The sequence below is a fragment of the Phyllopteryx taeniolatus genome, chromosome 2 (assembly GCF_024500385.1).
Source record: "Phyllopteryx taeniolatus isolate TA_2022b chromosome 2, UOR_Ptae_1.2, whole genome shotgun sequence".
NCBI classification, from domain to species: domain Eukaryota; kingdom Metazoa; phylum Chordata; class Actinopteri; order Syngnathiformes; family Syngnathidae; genus Phyllopteryx; species Phyllopteryx taeniolatus.
The window spans coordinates 2,763,360-2,785,484 of NC_084503.1; the positions used below are offsets into that span (position 1 = coordinate 2,763,360).

Consider the following 22,125-nt stretch of genomic DNA (forward strand, 5'->3'; position numbering starts at 1 on the left):
AGCGTGAGCACTTTTACCACCCTTGATGTCGTATGTAACGATGACTTTCAAACGCAACGGTTAAAAACCTTTTTTTTTTCTTTTTTTTTTTTTCATGTTTACGATTCATGTCGCGCAATGATGACGTCGTCCCGAGGAGGTGCGGGCTTGCCACGTCGGTCTCTGTGAAATGCATTTACACAGTCGCTCCTCGCAGCTTTGGGCTTAACTTTTTGAAAAAGACTCCTTTTTCATTCCGACACCGAGTGACCGGGGACCGCACCAACTTGTCCGGAGCCACGGTAGCTCATCGCCACGGTGCTGCGTTGGGTCTTATTGGAGTATTATTATTATATTAAAAAAAAAAAAAAATAAAAAAAAAAGGAGTCGGTGGAATGCTCGGTTCCGTCTGGACTCGTCCGGCTGGAAGCCACACAAGTGACTGATGCATCCTCGTTCACTTCAGCCTCCCGCATGTTGTCGTGTGAGTAAAATGTGACTTTGCACAGAGCTTGAAGCAATCTATACGAATGTTCCAGACACACGCGCTCACGTATATAACCCCCATCTTTGAAGCTATTTGCTGAAGTTTCTGACGGGCGTATATTAAAAAAAAAAAAAAAAAAAAAAAAAAAGAAAAAGAAAAGCCATACTGCCTGGTGTCATGCTTGAGAAACGCCAGGTTTAGTGCACGTCACCGCGGTGTCATCAACATGAAATCTGCCCACGGTTGTCTCGCGTTTCTTTCCGTGTCGTTAGTTTAGGGCAACACAAAAGGCTAAAGTCTGACGAAATGACAAAATACTCTCCAATAGTTCCCGTTTTCTCCAGTGACTTTCAACTGAAACGTTGCTCCGTTACTGTTTGTTTCTCTGTGTTGAAGTGACTGACTTAAGTCATCCAATGTTTTAAATCTGTGGTTCTCAAACTTTATACTCCCAGTACTACCTAAAATTAAAAATAAAATAAAATAAAAAAATGCTTTGCTATGCATGTGTTGACAAAATGATTGACATTGATGATGGTAAAGTAGTAGGCCTAACTTTCTATCAAACACGAGCCAACATTATTTCTGCGAAGTATGTATTCATTGTTATCCACTGTAGCATTAGGTACATTTGACCATTAACACAGCAATTACATGTAAAAACTGTACCTAAATGTATTGCACAGAAAAGTCACACCTAAATTAAATGTCAGTCATTTTCAATACAGACTTCCCCATATTGCTATTTTAGAACATTTTGACAAAACGTACCACAAGAAACGTACAAGGCTTTCTAGCTTTTTCCAGTCTTTAAAAATCAGTAGAACAGATTTCACGAGAAACATGTTTCATTGAGCAAATGTGGAGAAAACAAAGTTGCTGTGAAAAGAAACAGTCAGTGGCATTTGTACTTAATCAAACCACGTGTGAGCTTCAGTTAGCTTAATGCTAACACACGATGAAAGACGCCATAGATGGGCTAATGAAACTCGCATCAATGTTGCGGTGGATGAGGGATGGGTACCTTTCACATTTGAACTGGTACGGTACCTGGCAATCGATACCAGCACTCACCGGTAACAATCTTTGGTACTTTTGTGTGTTTATGTCGTAATGTTAAGTTGTCAATTAATAGAATAGCAACATTTTTCAATTTAGCATTTGCTTTTCAATACAGCGATAAACACTTTGACACTTTTTAACAAAACGACATCCTAAGTTTAAAACAAAATAAAAATAAATACATCCATCCATTTTCTGAGCCGCTTTATCCTCACAAGGGTCGCGGGAGTGCTGGAGCCTATCCCGGCTGTCATCGGGCAGGAGGCGGGGTACACCCTGAACTGGTTGCCAGCCAATCGCAGGGCACATACATACAAACAAACAACCATTCGCACTCACATTCACACCTACGGGCAATTTAGAGTCGTCAATTAACCTAGCATGCATGTTTTTGGGATGTGGGAGGAAACCGGAGTACCCGGAGAAAACCCACGCAGGCACGGGGGAGAACATGCAAACTCCACACAGGCGGGGCCGGGGATTGAACCCCGCGCCTCAGAACTGTGAGGCAGACGCTCTACCCAGTCGTTCACCGTGCCGCGCAAGGTATAATATTTTACAAATAATAATAAAGTATGAAAATACAAACAATAAAATTATAAAAGTACAAAATGTGTGAAGCAAACCTCTTAGCAAAGAACTGCACAAGGAACAAAGATATACAGTAACTGTATTTCGATGTATTATTATAACTAATGCAAGTTAAAAATTGAAGCTTTTCACTATGCACTATACTGCATGTATTACAGTAAAACAAACGGTGTCGCTGGCAAGCTGCACCACTTCCACTGTTTTCACTATTTTGTATTGATTTACTAAAGTATGTCTGATACGAATGCTAAACTTTAAACCCATTTGTTTAAATCAAACTTTGACTATAACAATTTGCAATACACCTGTATAGCAATGTGTATTCAAAAAAATCGCATAGCAGCTACAAATGCAACACTCAGTGCTTCACAAAAAAAGAAAAGAAAAGAAATCACAGCAATACGACCGAAAGGAAAGACGTATAGTTACGTGGCTCGGCACTGAGCTAAGGTGCTAAGGCTATAGATTGTGCTGCGTCTGACTCTCAACCTTCCATCCATAGTTTTTTGTTGCGAGTGACATCGTTACGCTCTTGTGCGGCACTGATGCGTTCAAGTGCGCCATGGGAATTGGCCAACTCTTCGCGCAGTCCCAAAAAAGTACCGATTTTGGTACCAAACCTTACGGTGGATGTAATTCGATTCAATTGTATTTACATAGCGCCAAATCACAACAGAAGTTGTCTCAGGGCACTTCATGACACACCCAGCGCATTAAAATTGAACCCCACTGGAGCGAGCAAGCAAGGGAAAACTCCCTCTTGGAAGGAAACTTCGAGCAGACCCTTTATATAACCCTTTACACAAATGGTGCAGAAACATGTTAGCGTCCATGTTGAGGGCAAATAAAAAAAAAAAAAATACAAAAAAATTGCTATTCACATGTAAAACATTTTGAATCGTGAGTAAAAAAAGAAAAGAAAGAAAATCTTAATTTGAAACAAGTGTGACTCTTGACTACTTCAGAGTATGCAATAGTTGGGGGTGGCATTCCATGACTGTGACACATATTGACTTATTTTCCTATTGTTCATTGCAAAAGCGCCTTAAATGTGTCAAATTGTGAGGGCACCATCGCCTGTGCATCAGGTCACACCAGATTTTCAACTTGATTCCAATCAGAATGGATCATTACAAAACTAAATTAATCAAGCAACATACAACCACTCAAACCAACTTGATGTTAAGGAAAGCCGCTTGCTCCTCTGGCTTTTGTTCTTTCCTCATACAAATACTTTACAGTACATGTTTTACTGCATGGTGCATTATCAGTGTTTGTGTTCTGGAGGCTTCAGGTCACACCGCACTCGTCAATATTAGATCAGGATTGTATCCAAACTAAAACCATGATGAAAGTGCTCAGGACATGAATTAAGTTTCCAGACGAAAAATCAGCCTTCAAATTCTTAAAATACAATCACATTCAGTTTTTTTGGTTCCCAATGAAAAGTGAAAGTTTCCTGTGATAAGAATCCCTCTTTTGCTCTCCTTCGCAGTGGCCTCAGCGTATATGGTCGCTCATTAAGGAGCAAGGGAGGTGTCCCAGCGTCCGGGGTTGCCACGGTAACCGGCGACCATGCCAGGGGGTCGCAGGGGTCCCAGCAGACAGCAGTTGAGCCGCTCTGCCCTGCCCTCCCTGCAAACTCTTGTTGGAGGCAACCTGGGCAATGGTACAGGCCTCAGGAACAGGTCTGGCCTGCATTGTTTCTCTCAGCCTTCATCTTTGTGTCACTTCCAGAGGCATCTCCACCCTATCTTGAACTTCTTAATTAGATGCCATGAGCTCAGCTTAACTACGGGAAGCCGTTTAAACGTTTATTAAATATCCTTGATATCCAGGTTAATGATCCATGTACTCCACTTTGCCCTCACTTATAAGACAAGTCCGCACACTAGTAGAATGACTGTCTTATTAGTAACTTTTTATTTTTATTTTTTTTATTATTAATAATAAACAGCTTCCCAAGAAGCTGTTTGAGCATTTATCCAATATCGTTGCTCAAATGGCTTCAATATCCTTCATGGCTATGTCCATGGAGTCCATGTACAACCCCAATTCCAATGAAGTTGGGACGTTGCGTTAAACAAATAAAAACAGAATACAATGATTTGCAAATCATGTTCAACCTATATTTAATTGAATACACTACAAAGACAAGATATTGAATGTTCAAACTGATAAACTTGATTGTTTTTAGCAAATAATCATTAACTTTGAATTTTATGTCTGTAACATGTTCGAAAAAGCTGCGACAGGTGGCAAAAAAGAAAGTTGAGGAACATTGTGTGAGCAACAGACATGTACTTGAGTGACTGGTGAAGGTCGAGGAGGGCATGTTTTCAGCGCATTCAGCGGACACGCCCACTGCGTCCTACAGCTGAGAGGAGGGCTCTATGTTTCATGATTTTGGAGCCTGATTTATATACCGTATTTTCACGACCATAAGGCGCACTTAAAAGTCTTAAATTTTCTCCAAAATGGCCGGGCCGCCTTATAATGCGGCGCGCCTTATGTGTGACTTTGATGAGCGCCCCGCTTGACTGACTGGGAGCATTTCCTGCCGACACGCTGCTTATGTAGCGGAAAGGCGGACGTGACTGAGGACAACATGCGGACGTAAAGGGGGGAAGGGTATACCGTGCCGGGGTGTGCATTGTGCAAAAACAACATCGGTTTGGCTAAGGACCCCCGAAAATGGCACCTACGAAGAGACACGCTTACGAAGCACAGTTTAAACTGCAAGCTGTCAGTTACGCGGGGGAACGTGGGAATCGAGCAGCCGCGAGAGAATTCAAGATCAACGAATCCATGGTTCGCAAGTGGAGGAAGCAGGAAAACGAGCTTCGCCAAGTCAAGAAGACGAAGCTGAGTTTCCGCGGAAACAAGGCGAGGTGGCCGCAGTTGGAGGACCAACTCGAGCAATGGATTAATGAGTAAAGAACAGCCGGGAGAAGCGTCTCTACAGTCACCATTCGACTGACGGCAAAAACGCTCGCAGAAGAAGTTCAAATCGAACCTTTTCAAGGAGGTCAGTCTTGGTGCTTTCGTTTTATGAAACGGCGCCATCTATCCATCCGGGCCAGGACTACCGTGGCGCAGCAACCTCCGGCGGATTACAAAGAAAAGCTGGCCATCTTCCGCTCCTACTGCAGTAAAAAGATTGCCGACAAACACATCCTGCCCAACCACATCACCAACATGGACGAGGTGCCGCTCACTTTCGACATCGCGGTGAACCACACTGGAGAGAAGAAGGGGACCACCACGGTAGCGATACGCACAACGGGGCACGAGAAGTCTGCTTTTACTGTTGTGCTTTGTTGCCGTGATAATGGACAGAAGCTGCCACCTATGGTGATTTTTAAGAGGAAGACGCTGCCTGAAGAAAAGTTTCCAGCCGAAGTCATCGTTAAGGCCAATCAAAAGGGCTGCATGGACGAAGAAAATGAGAGAGTGGCGTAGGGAGGTGTACGTAAAGAGACCGGATGTTTTTTTCCACGCGTCACCGTCCCTGTTGATCTGTGACTCCATGCGCGCCCATCTCACAGCCGCTGTGAAAAAACAAGTGCAACTACGACTGGGAGGCAACGCCGGGCGAGTTACGCCACCATATGTGAATGGATTGTGGATGCTTGGGCTAACGTGTCTGCTTGCACTGTTGTTCGAGCTTTCGTAAAAGCCGGTATCATTTCCGAGGAGCCGCACGGCAACGAGACGGACTCCGACAATGACGAGAGGGAACCTGGCGTGTTTGATGGAGAACTTGCCCAGCTGTTCATTTCGGATACAGAAGATGAGGACTTTGATGGATTTGTGGATGAGGATTGATCAAAAAATAACGTGAGTACATAGTTAAATACTTCAATAAAGTACAACCGAACTCAGTTTTGCTCTCGCTGCCTTTTTAAAAACATTGTTTTACCGTGCATGCATGCAACAGTATGTTTTAAGCTAGCGTATGTTTTACCATGCCTGCGCCCAATAATGCGGTGCGCCTTGTGTACGTGTTAAATACGGAAATAGACCCCGTAACTGAGACTGCGCCTTTTAATACGGTGCGCCCTATGGTCGTGAAAATACGGTACTTGACGATTTTTGTATTCAAATTTGGCAGGCTTGTTAACTCCTCTGTGGTGTTTCAAATTTACAAGACATTACATTTTCACTTTACAGGTCCTTTAAGCTGGATATCAAGGGTATTGAATAAACGCTCAAACGGCTTTCCATACTTAATAGCCCTGCCCTTTCACACTACTGATACATGACCACAAATGCTGCTTTGGTCCTCTCATAGTGCATCTGGCATCTGGATGGGCAACCATGTTGTTTGGTGGCGAAGTTTTGGTCACCCTATCTTAAGTGGTTGGTTTGTCTGCAGGTCATTCAAGTTTGGGAGGTTAAATATTTTTTACAGGCTGGGTAGTGTGGATTGGCATCCTCGTTGAATTTAAATCACTTGATTGCGCCATTGTTGTAAATCCAACCACTGTGAACCCCTGTTTATCACTGGTCGATATCTTCCAGATCCACGTGCGATTGATAAAAAAAAGCAAAATAGAGCGACTATATTAAATAGTTGTAAACAGTTTTACGCCTCTTCCACACTTTAAAAACATTTAACCTCGTTAAAACACTTTAAAAGTATTCCTGAACACAGTATTTCCCAAGTAGCACCCCTTTTGCAAGAGAAAAATGTCAAAGCACACCACCAAACAAAAATGTCAGGGAACGTATGAATACTGAAATAATGACGTTCTCATCTCAGTTTACGCACAAATTTACTTGTTAAATTGAACACAAAACTGATACTGTTAGGGTATTGATTGTGAGGAGGACCCAGGTGCATGTAAGCGAGATGAACAGCAGAGTTATGATGCACAGATGTTTAATGTACATGTGACTATTGTTGTGGCTGGACGGAAAGGCTTCTGTTCGGAGATATTTGGAGGAAATGTGGTGCAGGGTCCAGGCAGGCAGGGAAATGGATCCAAAGCAAGAGTTCAAGGGATGATCAGGAGGCAGGCATGATGCAACCAGTGCACAGAGCTGGGTAAGTATTGCAATATATTAACTCGAATATTCGGCCTGATGCGACAAAGAGTTGACGATCTGGCGGCTCAGTGGTGTCTAAGAGTCGATCTCATTTCCCATAATTGCAACGGTCCTAGCTGCTCGATGCTTTAAAAGTGACTCGGAAGTTGTTCTCTCGCTGTCACGTTGAGAAGCAAGTCAACTGTCTTATGTCGCATTGAAGTGTGAGGATCGAGCATCGATGAAGTTCTATGGGCGGAAGTCTTATAGCTCCTTGACAGTGACATATAAAATTGGGCGTGTACCAGCTGGATTGTACACTGAGCAGGTCGTAAAATTAAATAGTTAAAGTAAAACCAAACGGACAAAACAACTGTGTTGTAAATATGACACATTACAGAAAAGAGTCTTGTTTACAAGCCGGACAATTAATGAATAACTAAGAAAAATTGTAAAGTGTGTGAAATCATTTTTCAAAATGGACAAGAGACTTTTTTTTTAGCTTGCAGGCGTTGAGGGCTTGTCGCTAAATGCTCTGATAACCCCGCCTCCCCGGAACTTTCATCTGTCAATCAAATATGTGCCGCCTTTCACCGCTCCTAAGCGGGAAGAGGAGAATTGCTCTACTGGTCGTAATGAGTCAGGTTATAATGAACGGGGAAGTGGCAATTCCGCCGAATGGACACTGCATGGAATAGGGTCCATCCATCCATTTTCTGAGCCGCTTCTCCTCACTAGGGTCGCGGGCGTGCTGGAGCCTATCCCAGCTGTCATCGGGCAGGAGGCGGGGTACACCCTGAACTGGTTGCCAGCCAGTCGCAGGGCACATAGGAACAAACAACCATTCGCACTCACAGTCAAACTCCACACAGGCGGGGCCGGGGATTGAACCCCGGTCCTCAGAACTGTGAGGCTGACGCTCTAACCAGTCGGCCACCGTGCCGCCTGGAATAGGGTCGCTTAGTGTTAAATCTAGTGGGGGACGGCGTCATGCTACAAATTACACGCCCCAGCTCGCTATCGCGACGTCACGCTCAAAAGATCTAGCCAATTCAATTCAGCACTAAATTGTTCAGTCTTTGCACATTTTCACAATTTACCTTCATATTTCATTATGAACAAACAACAATGAGTTTGGTTCAACTTTAATCTTTAGTTTGAATGTACATATTTTGCTGAGTGTTACTAAACAATATTTAATACTAAAATGATTTAATTACCATGGCCAACCGTTATATAGCAGGGTGCCACTGTGTTTTACCTTATCACTTGTGTGTTACCTTATAGTTTGCGTGTCATTCCCTGGTAGAGTTAAATCAACATAGGGAACATACAAAATCTTCTGCTTCGCAGCTCCTTTACTAATCACTTCCTGGACTAACTGAAAACTGAACATTTGCTCATGTAAGCGCTTGTGCTTCTCAGTCTTCTCATGTTTGTTTGTGGTGTCTGTGTGCACAGTTTATCTACACTGTTTACCCACATTAATTAAGATCAAGTTGCACACACTTTTAATAAACAAGTGGATGAGATGTTTCTTGCAGGCTTTATTCAGTACAATTTGTTTGGTCAAAAAAAAAAAAAAAAGAATAAAAATGGATGTATAGTTTTTGTTTTGCACACTTTTATCGCTGGTATTTGTGTGTGTGGGTGGGGGCTTCTTTTAGGAACAGTGGCTCCTTGGGTCTGTCTGCACCACCTATCTCGGCCGTAATAAGACCAGAGCCCGTCCGCCACTCAAAGATTCCCGTACTGCCATTGGACAGCAGCCTGCTGTTTGAGTTCCTGCTCTTTGTTTATCTTCTGGTGGCCTTGTTCGTCCAGTACGTCAACATCTACAGGACAGTTTGGTGGTACCCATACAGCCAGCCACCCACCTCTACCTCACTCGTAAGAACACACACACTTTTGGAAGCGCCAATATGGTAAGAGAGCTAACTTAAACCTGTAAGCAGTAAGTCTTTTTCACCCAAGCAACTACTAGAGGAGATGACACACTGCTGATTAAGCCTATCAACACCTGTAACATCTTGCTGTATTTTTCAGTATTTATATTTAGTGAATGCCCGATTCATTTCCCGCACTGGCGCGCCGTAAATCACAAATGCCGCATTTTACCTGGCAATGGGCGGAGCACCGCCTCATGTCTTTTGTAAAAAGCTCACTAAGATATTATTTTGCGTTTCTGTAGGAGAAAATAATCATACAATAACAAAAACAATAATTGCCGTGAATGAACAAAACCTCTTTGTGAGGACCCCTTAGCTGCCCAACAAGGTGCCTGACGTTAAATACATGCACAGAACAATGCATGCATAAACAGCAACAATATGGAATGACTCTGTCTGCATTTTACTGCCTGGGATATTTTGGATGTCTCTATCACAAATGCAGACAGGCTTCGATGATAAAACAATATAAACTGTATGCTGCGACTGAACGCCATACAGCTTCCTGAGGACCCCTTAGCTGTCCCAACAAGATGCCTGATGTAAAATACATTTTGTTCAGCAACGTCCGAGCAGTGCATGCATAGAACGCAGCAATAATAGTAGTGAATTTACAACAACTGTCTCTTGCGAGGAATCCATCTTTTTCTTTTTTCCCCACTGGTTGTCCTTTAGAAAATATAATAAAAATGTAGAATGTTGGAGACTCAACACATAAAGCAACAGTTTCTGTTGTAATACTGAATTCCAGCCTAAGGGGTGACACAATTTATGGATTATAGCTTTAACAATTAAAAACCAAACTTATTTTTCTACCCAATGAGGAGTAAGGTGTGCTTTATTTTTAGTAGGTAATTCTTCTTTTTTCCATTCACCAAATTTAGTCATTACAGATATAGCAACAAGCTCAAACAATATTTAGATTTTTGTGTAGTAATTGCTGTAGAAATTGTGCAAATTAATAGCTTTTTTTGATCATGTTTGACACAAATCAATATAGAATTAAACTTTGTATATTTAAACACCAAAATGATCAACCAAGCCATATAATTGTGTCGAATGAAAATGATCTATTGCTGGATTCATTGCTCAAGTTGTGCGCATAATACTTGAACATTGAACAGTTGGTCATGCGAAAGTTTAGAGAAGGTCAAATTAAGTTGACTGTAAAGTTTATAGTGCCTCATCCTGAAATTTCAACCGAAATCCCTAACGTTTTGTGATTACCGTAATTTCTCGTGTATTAGGTGCACCCATGTATAATACGCATCCCCCGAAGTTGACCTCAAAATTCTGGAAAACCCTTCTACCTATGTATAATGTATTTTTACAATGCATGATTTTGCTTCTACCCATATGATCAAAACATGAAGTATTATCTGTATTTTGTTAGTTTTTTCCAAAGAATTATTCTGAAGTTAAGCACTTGATTTGAACACTTAATTCTTTTTTTTTTTTTAACTTCACAGCCCTACTTTTATTTAGCAAATTAGAAAACACAGTTGTGCTCATATATTTTATTACCCATGCAGAATTTGTAAGATGGGTACAATTATTTAAAGAAAACATGAAGGACCAGGTGAAACACATTTTATTTTAATGGAATTCAAATTTAACCGTCAAGCATTTCAGAAAAGCATTATCATTAAACAAAACATAACCATAAAGAAATTAATGATGGTTGTTGTTCAGTCATCAGTCGTGTTTAAAAAAAAAAAAAAAAAAAAAGATATTTCACAAATTCTGCCTGGGTATATCAGAATCATCTTTATTTGCCACGTATGTCCAAAAAACACACAAGGAATTTGTCTCCGGTAGTTGGAGCCGCTCGAGTACGACAACACAGTCAATTGACAGAGAACACTTTGGAGACATAAAGACATTGACAAAAACCAGTCACTGAGCAATAAAGAGTTGCTAGTTATCTGGTAATGCCGGTACATTTTTATTTATTTTTTTGACAATTGTGCAAAATGATGCAGAGTCCTCTAGCACTTAGAGCAGTTCGAAAGACTAATATTGCAATCGTCCGGTGCAATGACCATTGTGCAAATGGCGCTGAGACTTCAAGCGAGTAGTGCGACATTTCTGAGCACAACTGTGGCATATTAGAATGAAAGAGTAAACCTCTCTCATAACCACTAGGTGGCAGCGTACATTTATAAAATGTGTAATTGTTTTCCCTTTGCTCCTATACCTATGTATAATGCGCACTATTGACTTTTGATCATTTTATGGGGGGGAAATGCGCATTATACACGATAAATTACGGTAAGTGTATGTTTGCTTGATTCTAGTTTGATGTTATGCAATGAAAACGAACCATAATTTTTTATCTCTCCTTCTGACCGTTGCTTGTTTACCTACAGAGCTTCCATCTAATGGACTACCACCTGGCTATCTTCATCACAGTCATGCTGGCCAGGAGGCTTGTTTGGACTACAGTTTCAGAGGTGAACTCAAGTTTTCCCAGAGAACCTAGGAGAAATGCAGTGGTACCTTGACTTATGAGCTTGATTTGTTCAGTGACAATGCTCGTAACTCAAATCACTCCTCTCTCAAATCAGCTTTCCCCATTGAAAAGAATGGAAAGGCCATTATTGCATTGTAGCCTCCCCCAAAAACCTTTTTTTTGTGACGTGCATTTTGATAAGAAAAATACCACTGTACACTAATAAACGAGAATGTAAAGAAAGTTTTCCTTGATTGCATTTTTTTTAACATAGAAATTGTTTGAATGTCCGTGGCTGGTGTTCTAGCCTTTATCATCTACTGCTACAGTATAGTACCTATCGTAGAAAGTAGTACTACAAAGCAAAAAAGAAAATTGACTGAGCGATACTTGTAAATCAAGGTATTAATGTTATCTGACAGCTGATGAATCCATGTTTTATCTCATAAGTAAAGATATCTGTCCTGCTTCTGTTCAGCTGTCTCTCAGCAGCAGGGAGTCGCTGGTCTGCTATTTGGTTTTGCTCACAGCAAGATTGTGTCTGCTCACCATGTGTTGTTGGGTGCTCTGCTGGACGCTGGTCAACCTTTGCAAGAACCACTCTGTTCTCAACCTTCTCTTCTTGGGATACCCGTGAGTGTTTAGTACCAACCTGGTCCACTCTGCTTCCATGGAACTAGTTCTTAAAACCTTTGATGAGAGGTGGACGGAGGGCCAGCGTTTTGTAAGGACCCTTTTCAAAGACATTAGTGATTATGATGTCAGAATTTATTCGATATCCTTGATATCCACATTATCCAGCTTCATGCCCATGTACTAGTTCGCTCTTTTTCTTCACTAGTAGAACAACTTTGCCATACTGGTAGAACGACTAGGGCGCACAAAGTAATGTTTTTTTCCAATAATTTCCATAAAGCTGTTTGAGCACTCGTTCGATAACTTTGATATTCAGCTTAAGGTCCATGTACTAGTATGTTGTTTGTGCTCACTCGGAAGACAATTCAACGCACTAGTAGAATGACTACGGCGCACTAGTAATATTAGTTGCACTACTAGTGAGACTTGGATATTGGTACGCAATTAAACCATACTATTAAACTACTGTGCTGCACTAGTAACATTGCACTAGTTATTTGTCACACACTAGTAACTTTCTTGCCCACTAGTAGTTTTGCCTCACTTGCAACATGTCCTACTAGAGTGCAGAAATGTCATACTGTAGTGCAAGGCAGTTGTGAAAAACACTTCACTAGTAAGACACGGTAGTTGTACTAGAGCGCTGAATTTTCTTCCGAGTCAGGATAAAAATTTTGACATCTGCCTGCTACTACTACTACAAGTTACACTATAAAATTCTACTAGTTTACATCTAGTGCTTCACTAGTAGTTACTGTATGTAAAGACTTTTAAGCATTTGGTTTCTGTCCTTTATATCCAACTTCAGGTCCATGTACTACACTCTTTGTATTTATTTGATACCAAGGATATCGATACATTAAGTAATATGAGCATACAGTGTATATTGGGTAAAAAAAAACAACGTTACTAGTAAGACGGTCAATCTACAAAGTGCACCAAATCGTCTGACACCAAAGCGCTTACTAGTACATAGGCCTTAAGTTGCATATCAAGGATATGAAATAAATGCTCAAACGGCTTTCCATACGTCACCGTTTGTACATTTTGCACAGTAGTCACATCAAAACAGCTGATTATAATAATATGGTACATTATTCACAGCTTTAACATTTTTTCACCACTGAATTTAAGTACTTTCTAGTAAAACATAAGAAACAAAGGCAGTCAGTGGTTTTTAGGAACTGTAAATAAAAGGTCTACGTTGGACTAATTCTTTGTCTACTTTATTTTCACATTCTGATGTCGCTCTCACTGCTCTTCACTCAAATGATGAGTCAACAAGGATTTTTTTGGGCGTAAACTTGCTTTCATCCTTTCTTCCACTGGAAACCAGCACAAAACCCTCGTAACTATTGTGATATCGCTCATCTAATGATAACAAAATAGTGATTAATCTTGCCAGACCCATGCGCTAAAGCAGTGAATTTTATCTTATTGAAAGTCAGCATGACAACCCGATTTTGGTGTGTAGGCACAACTTCCCTTTTTTTATTTTTTATTCACAACACTCAAAAGACATTTTTCTCTATGCTAATCAGTGACTGCTATGTCTATACACTCTTGTCGAGGCTTTCACATGAGGATACACTAAATCGATTACTTCTCCTGCTTGTAGGTTTGGCGTGTATGTCCCGCTCTGCTGTTTCCACCAGGAAGGACCCAAGAGCCAAATGTCAACGGGCGACTACGATTACTCGGCCGACCACCAGCAAACGGACCTAACGGACGCCGCCTTTTTTCGACCCCGGGATTTCCTCCTCTTGTTAAGAGAGAACCTCAGAGAACAGTTTTCCGCACCGCAGCACATGCCCACGCACACCTGCCCGCCCCACACGCACACTCACACGCCTGAGCTGATTCGATCAGAGGTGGAGGAGCTGAAGAGCGATTTTAATCGACGGATTAAGGAAGTGCTGTTCAACTCGCTGTTCAGTGCTTATTATGTTGCCTTCTTGCCTCTATGTTTTGTGAGGGTGGGTTTGCTCTTCTGCTTCTGTTTAAATTCATCTCAACGCTTGACTGCATGTTTCAGATTAATAAGACTCATTTGTTCTTCCAGAGCACCCAATACTATGACATGCGCTGGTCATGTGAGCATCTGATCATGGTGTGGATCAATGCCTTTGTAATGCTGATGAGCCAGCTGCTGCCCCCAAACTACTGCGACCTGCTTCATCGCTCGGCGTCCCACCTGGGCCGATGGCAGAAGCTGGAGCACGGCTCATACAGTAATACACCTCAGCATGTGTAAGTGAATCCCTCTGTCCTGGAGTTCGTAAGTCTCATGGTTCTTCTCTGAATGCAAAAAAAGTTTGGTTTTTGCCCCCCCCCCACCCACAGATGGTCAGAACACACTGTTTGGCCTCAAGGTGTGTTAGTACGACACAGCCGCTGTCTGTATAAAGCAGTTGGACCTTATAATGTTGCTATGCCATCGGATGTTTCACACGCAAGATTTTATGTGAGTACCTACACCCATAAATCATAGTAACCGGTAAATGATTCACTTGACTGATCAAGGGTTGCAACCCCAGCTAGTGGTAAACTGACGAGTTCAAGCGCAAAAAGCCGACAACCGCCATTTAAAAAAAAAAAAGAAAAAAAATCACATCACCTACTAGCAGATTGTCTGTCACGTCATTGTTCAGTGTTGCATTTTCTAATCCTGCAAAACAACCGCTCCTGTGTAAAACTCGTTGAAAATAAAGGTTTTATTTCAGTAACAAGCCAATCACGTGCTAATACGCATTGATGTCACATTCTCGTCACTCGTTACATAGATTGTCAAACATGTCTTTCTTGTTAACTTGCTGCTTATTATAGCTTTGATTGCGCTTGAAATGCCAACTGTGTTGCTTGTGGTTAATTGCGTGAAGCATTCCAAGAGTGAAAATGTCGAGAAACTCACCGGTGAGATTGGTGTTTGTGACCAGGTTTGCATATTCTACGAGGAAACCTTATCAGTCGAGGTCAGGTGGGTCGACAGGCTAACTGACTCTGTGCAAAAGTGACTTTTCTCTCACTTTAAAGGGTTAGGATTAAGGGTGAATTTAAATTAAGGTCAAGGGTTAGTTCGAGATTGTGGTTCAAAGCATAATACCATTACCATTTCAACCACCAATTTCATAGTTATGTGAAAAGGTTGGACTTGTCTCTTTTTAGGAAAATTACTTTCTTGGAGTTGTCTGGTTTTGCGATGTAATGACGTTAAAGACCTCTTTGAAAGACTTTCCCCCCAATTTAGCCTCTTAATTTTGTAACTTATATTAACTTTAGAATACACTAAATACAATTTGGCTTTAACACAATTCACAGAAATTGGAGGTTGCAATGTCTGCTTTTGTGGTTGAACTCTTCAACTTAACAGTTAATATTACAGTGGACCCCTGCTATTTACAGGCAATAGGAACTCAGCCCTGCCGTAAATAACGAAAATCCACAATTGTCACCTTTAGCCCCGGAAAAACAACTTTATTGTAGTCTATAGATGCCACAAGATGGCGGCAAAGCACTCATTTTGTGTAAATGAAGCTCTCCAACTCACTTCAACATAGTTTCTTGCCACAAAAATTTAAAGGTGAATCGCAGAATCACAGATAAGCGCGGCCGCACTAGTTTATCTTGTGCAGAAACTAATTCATATATAATTTTATACATGAACTACAGTAGTCAAGACAACAATGCTTATTTTATTTACATTTTTATCGGGAAAACAACTCCTACTTGGAGTTCCATGTAGAAACTTAGTTTTGCTTGTACAGAAGTGCCTTCCACTACTGTGTAAGCAAAAGCATGCTAGCCCTCACCCCGAAATGGTGGTGTGCAGTTGTAGTTGCTTCTACATGCCGCAAGATTGTGGTAGAGCACTTGGAAATGAATCCGTTTGGATTGTTTTACTTCCTGTGGTTTTTAACAACACAAAGGATAAGCAACAAAGCTAACATCTACACGGACACCTGGTTTATGTTTTTCTATGACGACAAACTGTAATCAGGAATTCAATTATGCAGCACAAACAAAACCACCTTGACAAGAGGCTCAATAGTATTAGCTAGCATACAAATAACATGCTCGCCCAAACTGACGTGACATGGATAAACAAGTATGTGCTCTTGTACACAAGAATAAATGTTGGCAAAGCAGACAAGTGCAATGTGAGAAAAGCAATAGCATACTTTGTTTCACTCTTAAACGACACCACACATATTCCCAAAGATGGCGCCAAAGTGCTACTTTTATTGCTTTGGCCTGAGCAGAAAAATAGTGATTTGTCAGTTATTGCAAGCAAATGAAGGAGGATAGTTTCCAAGAAAATCTCTCCATAGAATAGGTGAATTCATGACAATCGAATGGTGAATACGCAGGGCAACACTGTAGTTCAGAAAAGATGCAGCGCAACATGTACTTCTATTTGTCTTGTTTTAATGTTTTATTTACTGGTGTTGCTTGTATGCAAATGTACATGATATCATAATGAAATGATGAAAATAATATTTGTGACCCGTAAGAATATGCCCTTGAAGTTTTCTGACCGTTTCCTTTCTTTTGGTGTTGCAGTTCCTCTTCCACAAGCCATTGCGGATCTTGAACCTGCTGATCTGGATTGAGACCAGTGTGGTTCTGTATCAGTTATACTCTTTGTTCCTCTCCGAGCGCTGGAACCACACTCTCTCTCTGGGCCTTATTCTCCTCTGCAACTACTATGTCCTTTTCAAGCTGCTCAGAGACCGCATAGTGCTGGGCAAAGCCTACTCGTACCCTCTGTCCAGTAGTTTGGGCTTAAAGTCGCAGTAAAGACTGAAAGCTGGAGGTGGGAGACGTACGGTAGAGTTGAAATTGGGAGACCAGAGGGGGTGTTTGGCGCTCACAATTGGAGGATAAAGGGACAGGACTCTGAACTCATAATCGTGTTTTGATACGGTTATATTTTTAATGCAATGTTTATATAAACCTATTTAAAAGAATATTTTATTTTGTATACTATTTCGAGTTTCGCCGGGCATTACCACGCTGATGACATTAGCATGCTGCGTTGTGTTGTTGCTGGAAGAAGAGGAGGAGAAGTTTCGCCAAAGATGTCAAAAGTGGCTACGTAGCCACATAGCCTCACAGGTCAGTTAGCACGTAAACCTTCTGTCCCTGATTGGTCTGAAATTCTAACCCTCGAACCACAAACTTAATTTCAAGACGAAGATGCAGCCGTTTTCTCGGGAAAACCTACTGCCGACAATTAAGACGAGCAAGTCGCTACCCGTCGCACAACAAATCGTCAAATATTGAGCGGCGGACAGCGTATTCAAACGGTACGGGCAGTTGCTTGGCAACCAGCAGAGACCCTTTCTATGCCCCCCAAAAATGGGCTGGCTTGTAACCATAACATGCAGATTAAGGGATGATTTTATTTTAAGTGTCTAAGATGTTTAAGGAAAGTCCTGGCACTACTGACAGAAAGTTAGGGATATTAAGTATTAAGAGGAATTTCACGATGAACCTAAAATGAACTATAACCTTTACAGGTGAACTTAAATTGACCTTCTCTAAACTTTTGAATGCAAATGTCAGACCTTTCATTGTATCAGTAGCTATTGCACAACTTGCTGTTTTCTAAAACAGACTGCACACCTAATCTGGTGGATTGAGAATAAATTGTGACTCCTGGTCTTCAGGAGTGGGGAAACGTTGAATAAAAGCGGTCGCAAAGAAATGTGACAGATGAGAAAGGAGAAAGTGTAAATATTTGAGAGGCTGCTGGCAACCATGGCTTCATTCGTTGACTGCACTTCTGCATTTTAGTGACAGAGACTCTCCACACTTTGCTTTTTAGCCACAGCTACACGAGTGGATGTCCTAGGAAATGATCATGGAGTAAACACGTTCTTCAGAGAACAGCAAGTTGTTTTGTTTGCATTTAAGGTTAATCCTGAAATTTCCCCCAATATCCCAAACGTTTTGTGAGTAGTGTATGTTAAGCTGCCTCAGTTATGGCATCCGTTCAAGATGATATGTTTCTTGTCGGCTAGCTGCTCAGTACTTTATTACTTCTACTCACTGTATTGACAAAAACTGCTGCATGCTTTTCCTCATTTACTTTGCGCTTGTGTTGCGCATTCATTTGGGTTTTCGCAATTGGCATGTTCTTTTTTTGTCATCATAGGCTGTGACCCCGGGGTGTCTTCACCCTGACACGGAACCCTCACAGCTCCAGCCATGAATGCTTTAAAGGTACACGGTGCTATTGCTTTTTCTTCCAACGTTTTGGCATGAAGTCCTTGCTATGATCGAGCTCAGGCATCGTTTTTATTCTCCTTAAGTTCATCCGCCTTCATCTTTTGACTTGCTGTCCCAATGGGGCCCATGTGGGTTAGTAGAGCTTGATTAATGTGGCCAACGAGGATGAAACCTCCCTTTTGCATTTTGAATGTCATTTTCAAAGGGTGTTTAATGGCACGGGTGCTGAATGGCGAGTCGCCGTGTTGGAGTCATCCACACCTGCCTTTCTCAGTACCAGTTCATGTATTCTCAGCAGGAGGGGTAACTGGGGTAATGTGGGCCACTTTTTGAAAATGACCTGTATTTCTGAACCAATTGCAGTGCCGCCTAAATTGAGACCAGAATAAGCTAAAGTTAGATTGAAATTTCACAATTTTATCAACATATACCAAAAAGACATGACATGACGTTTAACTGAATTAGTTTTGTACTGAAACTGCATTACACTGTTGACGAGAGAAAAACATGAAAATATATCAAACTACACTTTTACCAGGCAAATAACGAAAGAACACCAAAAGAAAGTCTGCCACCAATTCTTGATCCTCCACCAAAGAAGGTTGGTGATGATGCATTTCACAGCTTCTTCTATCAATGCAGGAGAGTTGGGCTCCATTCTTTTGTAATTTCCAGGCATGGTAGCTGGTATTTTATCTACAGAAGAAATATTCGTTGTTGGTAAAGTGGTGTATGCCAGTGAATTTAGATTAATTTATGATCTAATTTTTATGGGGCTAATACAGACCCGGTCCATTTTCCCCCCAATCTGGTGGCGCATATTACCCTTTTCATTATGTCCCAGAATTTTTTAAATGTTCCAGAAACTACTAAATTTGTGCCGCCCTGTTCAGTATTGTAGCCTGTATAATTATGTATCGGCCTTCTGGATGTATGTACTATTTATTGTAAAAAGTAGTCTTTTATGAACTAGTATCGAGACTCCTCTTTCTGTACTGTTATAAAAGGCCGAGATAGCCTGAGTGAAAAAAAGATGACTTAATAAGGTGCGTTTCTTGTACTAGGAGGAGGTCTGTTTTAAATTTAGTGATATAATCTTAATTCTCTTTGCCTGCAATTGAATGCCATTGACATTCCATGACGCAAACGTGTATTCTTTGTTGTTGGTTTTTTTGACCGTTTTCGTGACGTTTTTTGGTCTTGTGTTGACAAATGTTATGCTAAAAAGGGTGATAAAGATGATATATTTAAGTACAGCAATTATACAACCCCAATTCCAATGAAGTTGGGATGTTGTGTTAAACATAAAAACAGAATACAATGATTTGCAAATCATGTTCAACCTAGATTGAATTGAATACACTACAAAGACAAGATATTTAATGTTCAAGCTGATAAACGTTATTATTTTTAGCAAATAATCATGAACTTGGCACTTTATGGCTGCAACACGTTCCAAAAAAGCTGGGACAGGGTCATGTTTACCACTGTGTTACCTCACCTTTTCTTTTAACAACATTCAATAAACGTTTGGGAACTGAGGACACTAATTGTTGAAGCTTTGTAGGTGGAATTCTTTCCTGTTCTTGCTTGATGTACAGCTTCAGCTGTTCAACAGTCCGGGGTCTCTGTTGTCGTATTTTACGCTTCATAATGCGCCGCACATTTTCAATGGGAGACAGGTCTGGACTGCAGGCAGGCCAGTCTAGTACCCGCACTCTTATTACGAAGCCACGCTGTTGTAACACGTGCAGAATGTGGTTTGGCATTGTATTGCCAAAATAAGCAGGGGCGTCCATGAAAGAGACGTTGCTTGGATGGCAGCATATGTTTCTCCAAAACCTGTGTGTAACTTTCACCATTAATGGTGCCTTCACAGATGTGTAAGTTACCCATGCCATTGGCACTAACACAGCCCCATACCATCACAGATGCTGGCTTTTGAACTTTGCGTCCATAACAGTCCGGATGGTTCTTTTCCTCTTTGGCCCGGAGGGCACGATGTCCACAATTTTCCAAAACACTTTTCCACTTTGCATCAGTCCATCTTAGATGAGCTCGGGCCCAGAGAAGCCGGCGGCGTTTCTGGGTGTTGTTGATGATAAATGGCTTTTGCTTTGGATAGTCGAGTTTCAAGTTGCACTTACGGCTGTAGCGCCGAACTGAATTTGCTGACATTGGTTTTCGAAAGTGTTCCTGAGCCCATGTGGTGATATCATTTACACATTGATGTCGGTTTTTGATGCAGCGCCGCCTGAAGGATCGACGGTCACGGGCATTCACTGTTGGTTTTCGGCCTTGCCGCTTACATGCGGTGATTTCTCCAGATTCTCTTAACCTTTTGATGATATGATGGACCGTAGATGATGAAATCCCGAAATTCCTTGCAATTGTATGTTGAGGAACATTGTCCTTAAACTGTTGGACTATTTTCTCACGCACTTGTTCACAAAGAGGTGAACCTCGGCCCATCTTTGCTTGTGAATGACTGAGCAAATCAGGGAAGCAATCATGGCACCCACCTGTTCCCAATGAGCCTGTTCACCTGTGGGATGTTCCAAACAGGTGTTTGATGAGCATTCCTCAACTTTCGCAGTCTTTTTTTGCCACCTGTCCCAGCTTTTTTTGGCCATAAAATTCTAAGTTAATGATTATTTGCTAAAAACAATCAAGTTGATCAGTTTGAACATTACATATCTTGTCTTTGTAGTGTATTCAATTAAATATAGGTTGAACATGATTTGCAAATCATTGTATTCTGCTTTTATTTAGGTTTACCTCAACGTCCCAACTTCATTAGAATTGGGGTCGTATTACCCAGTGTCCTATATTGCCCCAGTTAGCCCTACGCTTCTACAGGTCACTTTGCATGTTGCCTTTTTTTTTTTTAAGTTGCGCTGTTTATGCACCTTTCTGCCTTAAGTTGCGCCGTCTGACTTTTGCCTCCTTTTAACACACATTCAAATCCACAGACAAAGCATTTATTTGGTGGTTCATTTAAATGCGTTTGACATGGCCTGAATGATCATCAAACCGATGGAATCTGATATATTCAGTCAGGGGTCAGGATGAGTGAGGCTCGGGAGGAAGAGGAATTTGCCTCTTTGTGCCTTGCAGTTTTGCGTTTGCTGTATGTGTGCAGTTAGCGCATGTCGACCTGAATGTAGCGACCAGTGTCACTTGAAAGAAATTCTCTTATGACAACACCTGCCCTTATCTAGTAAACCCTGATAGGAAAACAGCTTCAGCTTTTGCCGTTTTATTTTTTTTTCTTCCCACTTAAGTGCTTGCTCTAACAACACATTCTGCCTGCCTTTGTTGGTTTGCTGAAAGCCCCTGACAATAAAGTGGAGTTGAGGTTTTGATATTTGGAAAGCATTTTTTAAAACCAAAAAAAAAACAAAAAATGAGTCTCCTTTTCACTTCCATTCCCTTGTTTCCTTTAGCATGAAACAGACGGGGGGTGCGAGTAAAACAGATGCCGGTGTCGATGAAATTTGAGTTTGTTTCGTTCTGTGTAACATATCCAGCATCACATCTCTGTTGCAGACGTTCAAGGAGCTGGTCCTCATATTTCGGCTTTTTACAGTATTCATTTCACCCTGAGGATCTTTTTTTGGTCATCTGAAATAAAACATGGTGTTAAAATAAACACAGTTGTGTGTTTGTATAATTGACTGAGCATATGTGCACACTAAAAAGGATCT

The 22,125-nt window shown here is 41.3% G+C and overlaps 1 protein-coding gene across 5 annotated transcripts; it reads left to right on the top strand.

Moving 5' to 3' along the window:
* Nucleotides 1-124: 124 nt before the first annotated feature.
* tmem39a (transmembrane protein 39A) lies at nucleotides 125-22,074 on the top strand. Of its 5 annotated transcripts, XR_009785301.1 has the most exons (12): nucleotides 125-463; nucleotides 3,615-3,807; nucleotides 7,044-7,169; nucleotides 8,818-9,040; nucleotides 11,469-11,552; nucleotides 12,030-12,184; nucleotides 13,806-14,163; nucleotides 14,250-14,437; nucleotides 14,531-14,651; nucleotides 16,748-17,302; nucleotides 18,345-18,412; nucleotides 21,968-22,074. XR_009785301.1 is itself a non-coding variant. In XM_061752923.1 (10 exons), the coding sequence occupies exons 2-10, from the start codon at nucleotides 3,695-3,697 to the stop codon at nucleotides 16,982-16,984; spliced, it is 1,605 nt and encodes a 534-aa protein (XP_061608907.1). In that variant the 5' UTR covers nucleotides 125-463; nucleotides 3,615-3,694; the 3' UTR covers nucleotides 16,985-22,074. The 5 variants fall into 5 exon arrangements, 2 of the variants coding, with proteins under 2 accessions (XP_061608907.1, XP_061608927.1); XR_009785300.1 differs by having other exon boundaries at nucleotides 16,748-18,412; XR_009785299.1 differs by having other exon boundaries at nucleotides 18,345-22,074.
* Nucleotides 22,075-22,125: the final 51 nt, after the last annotated feature.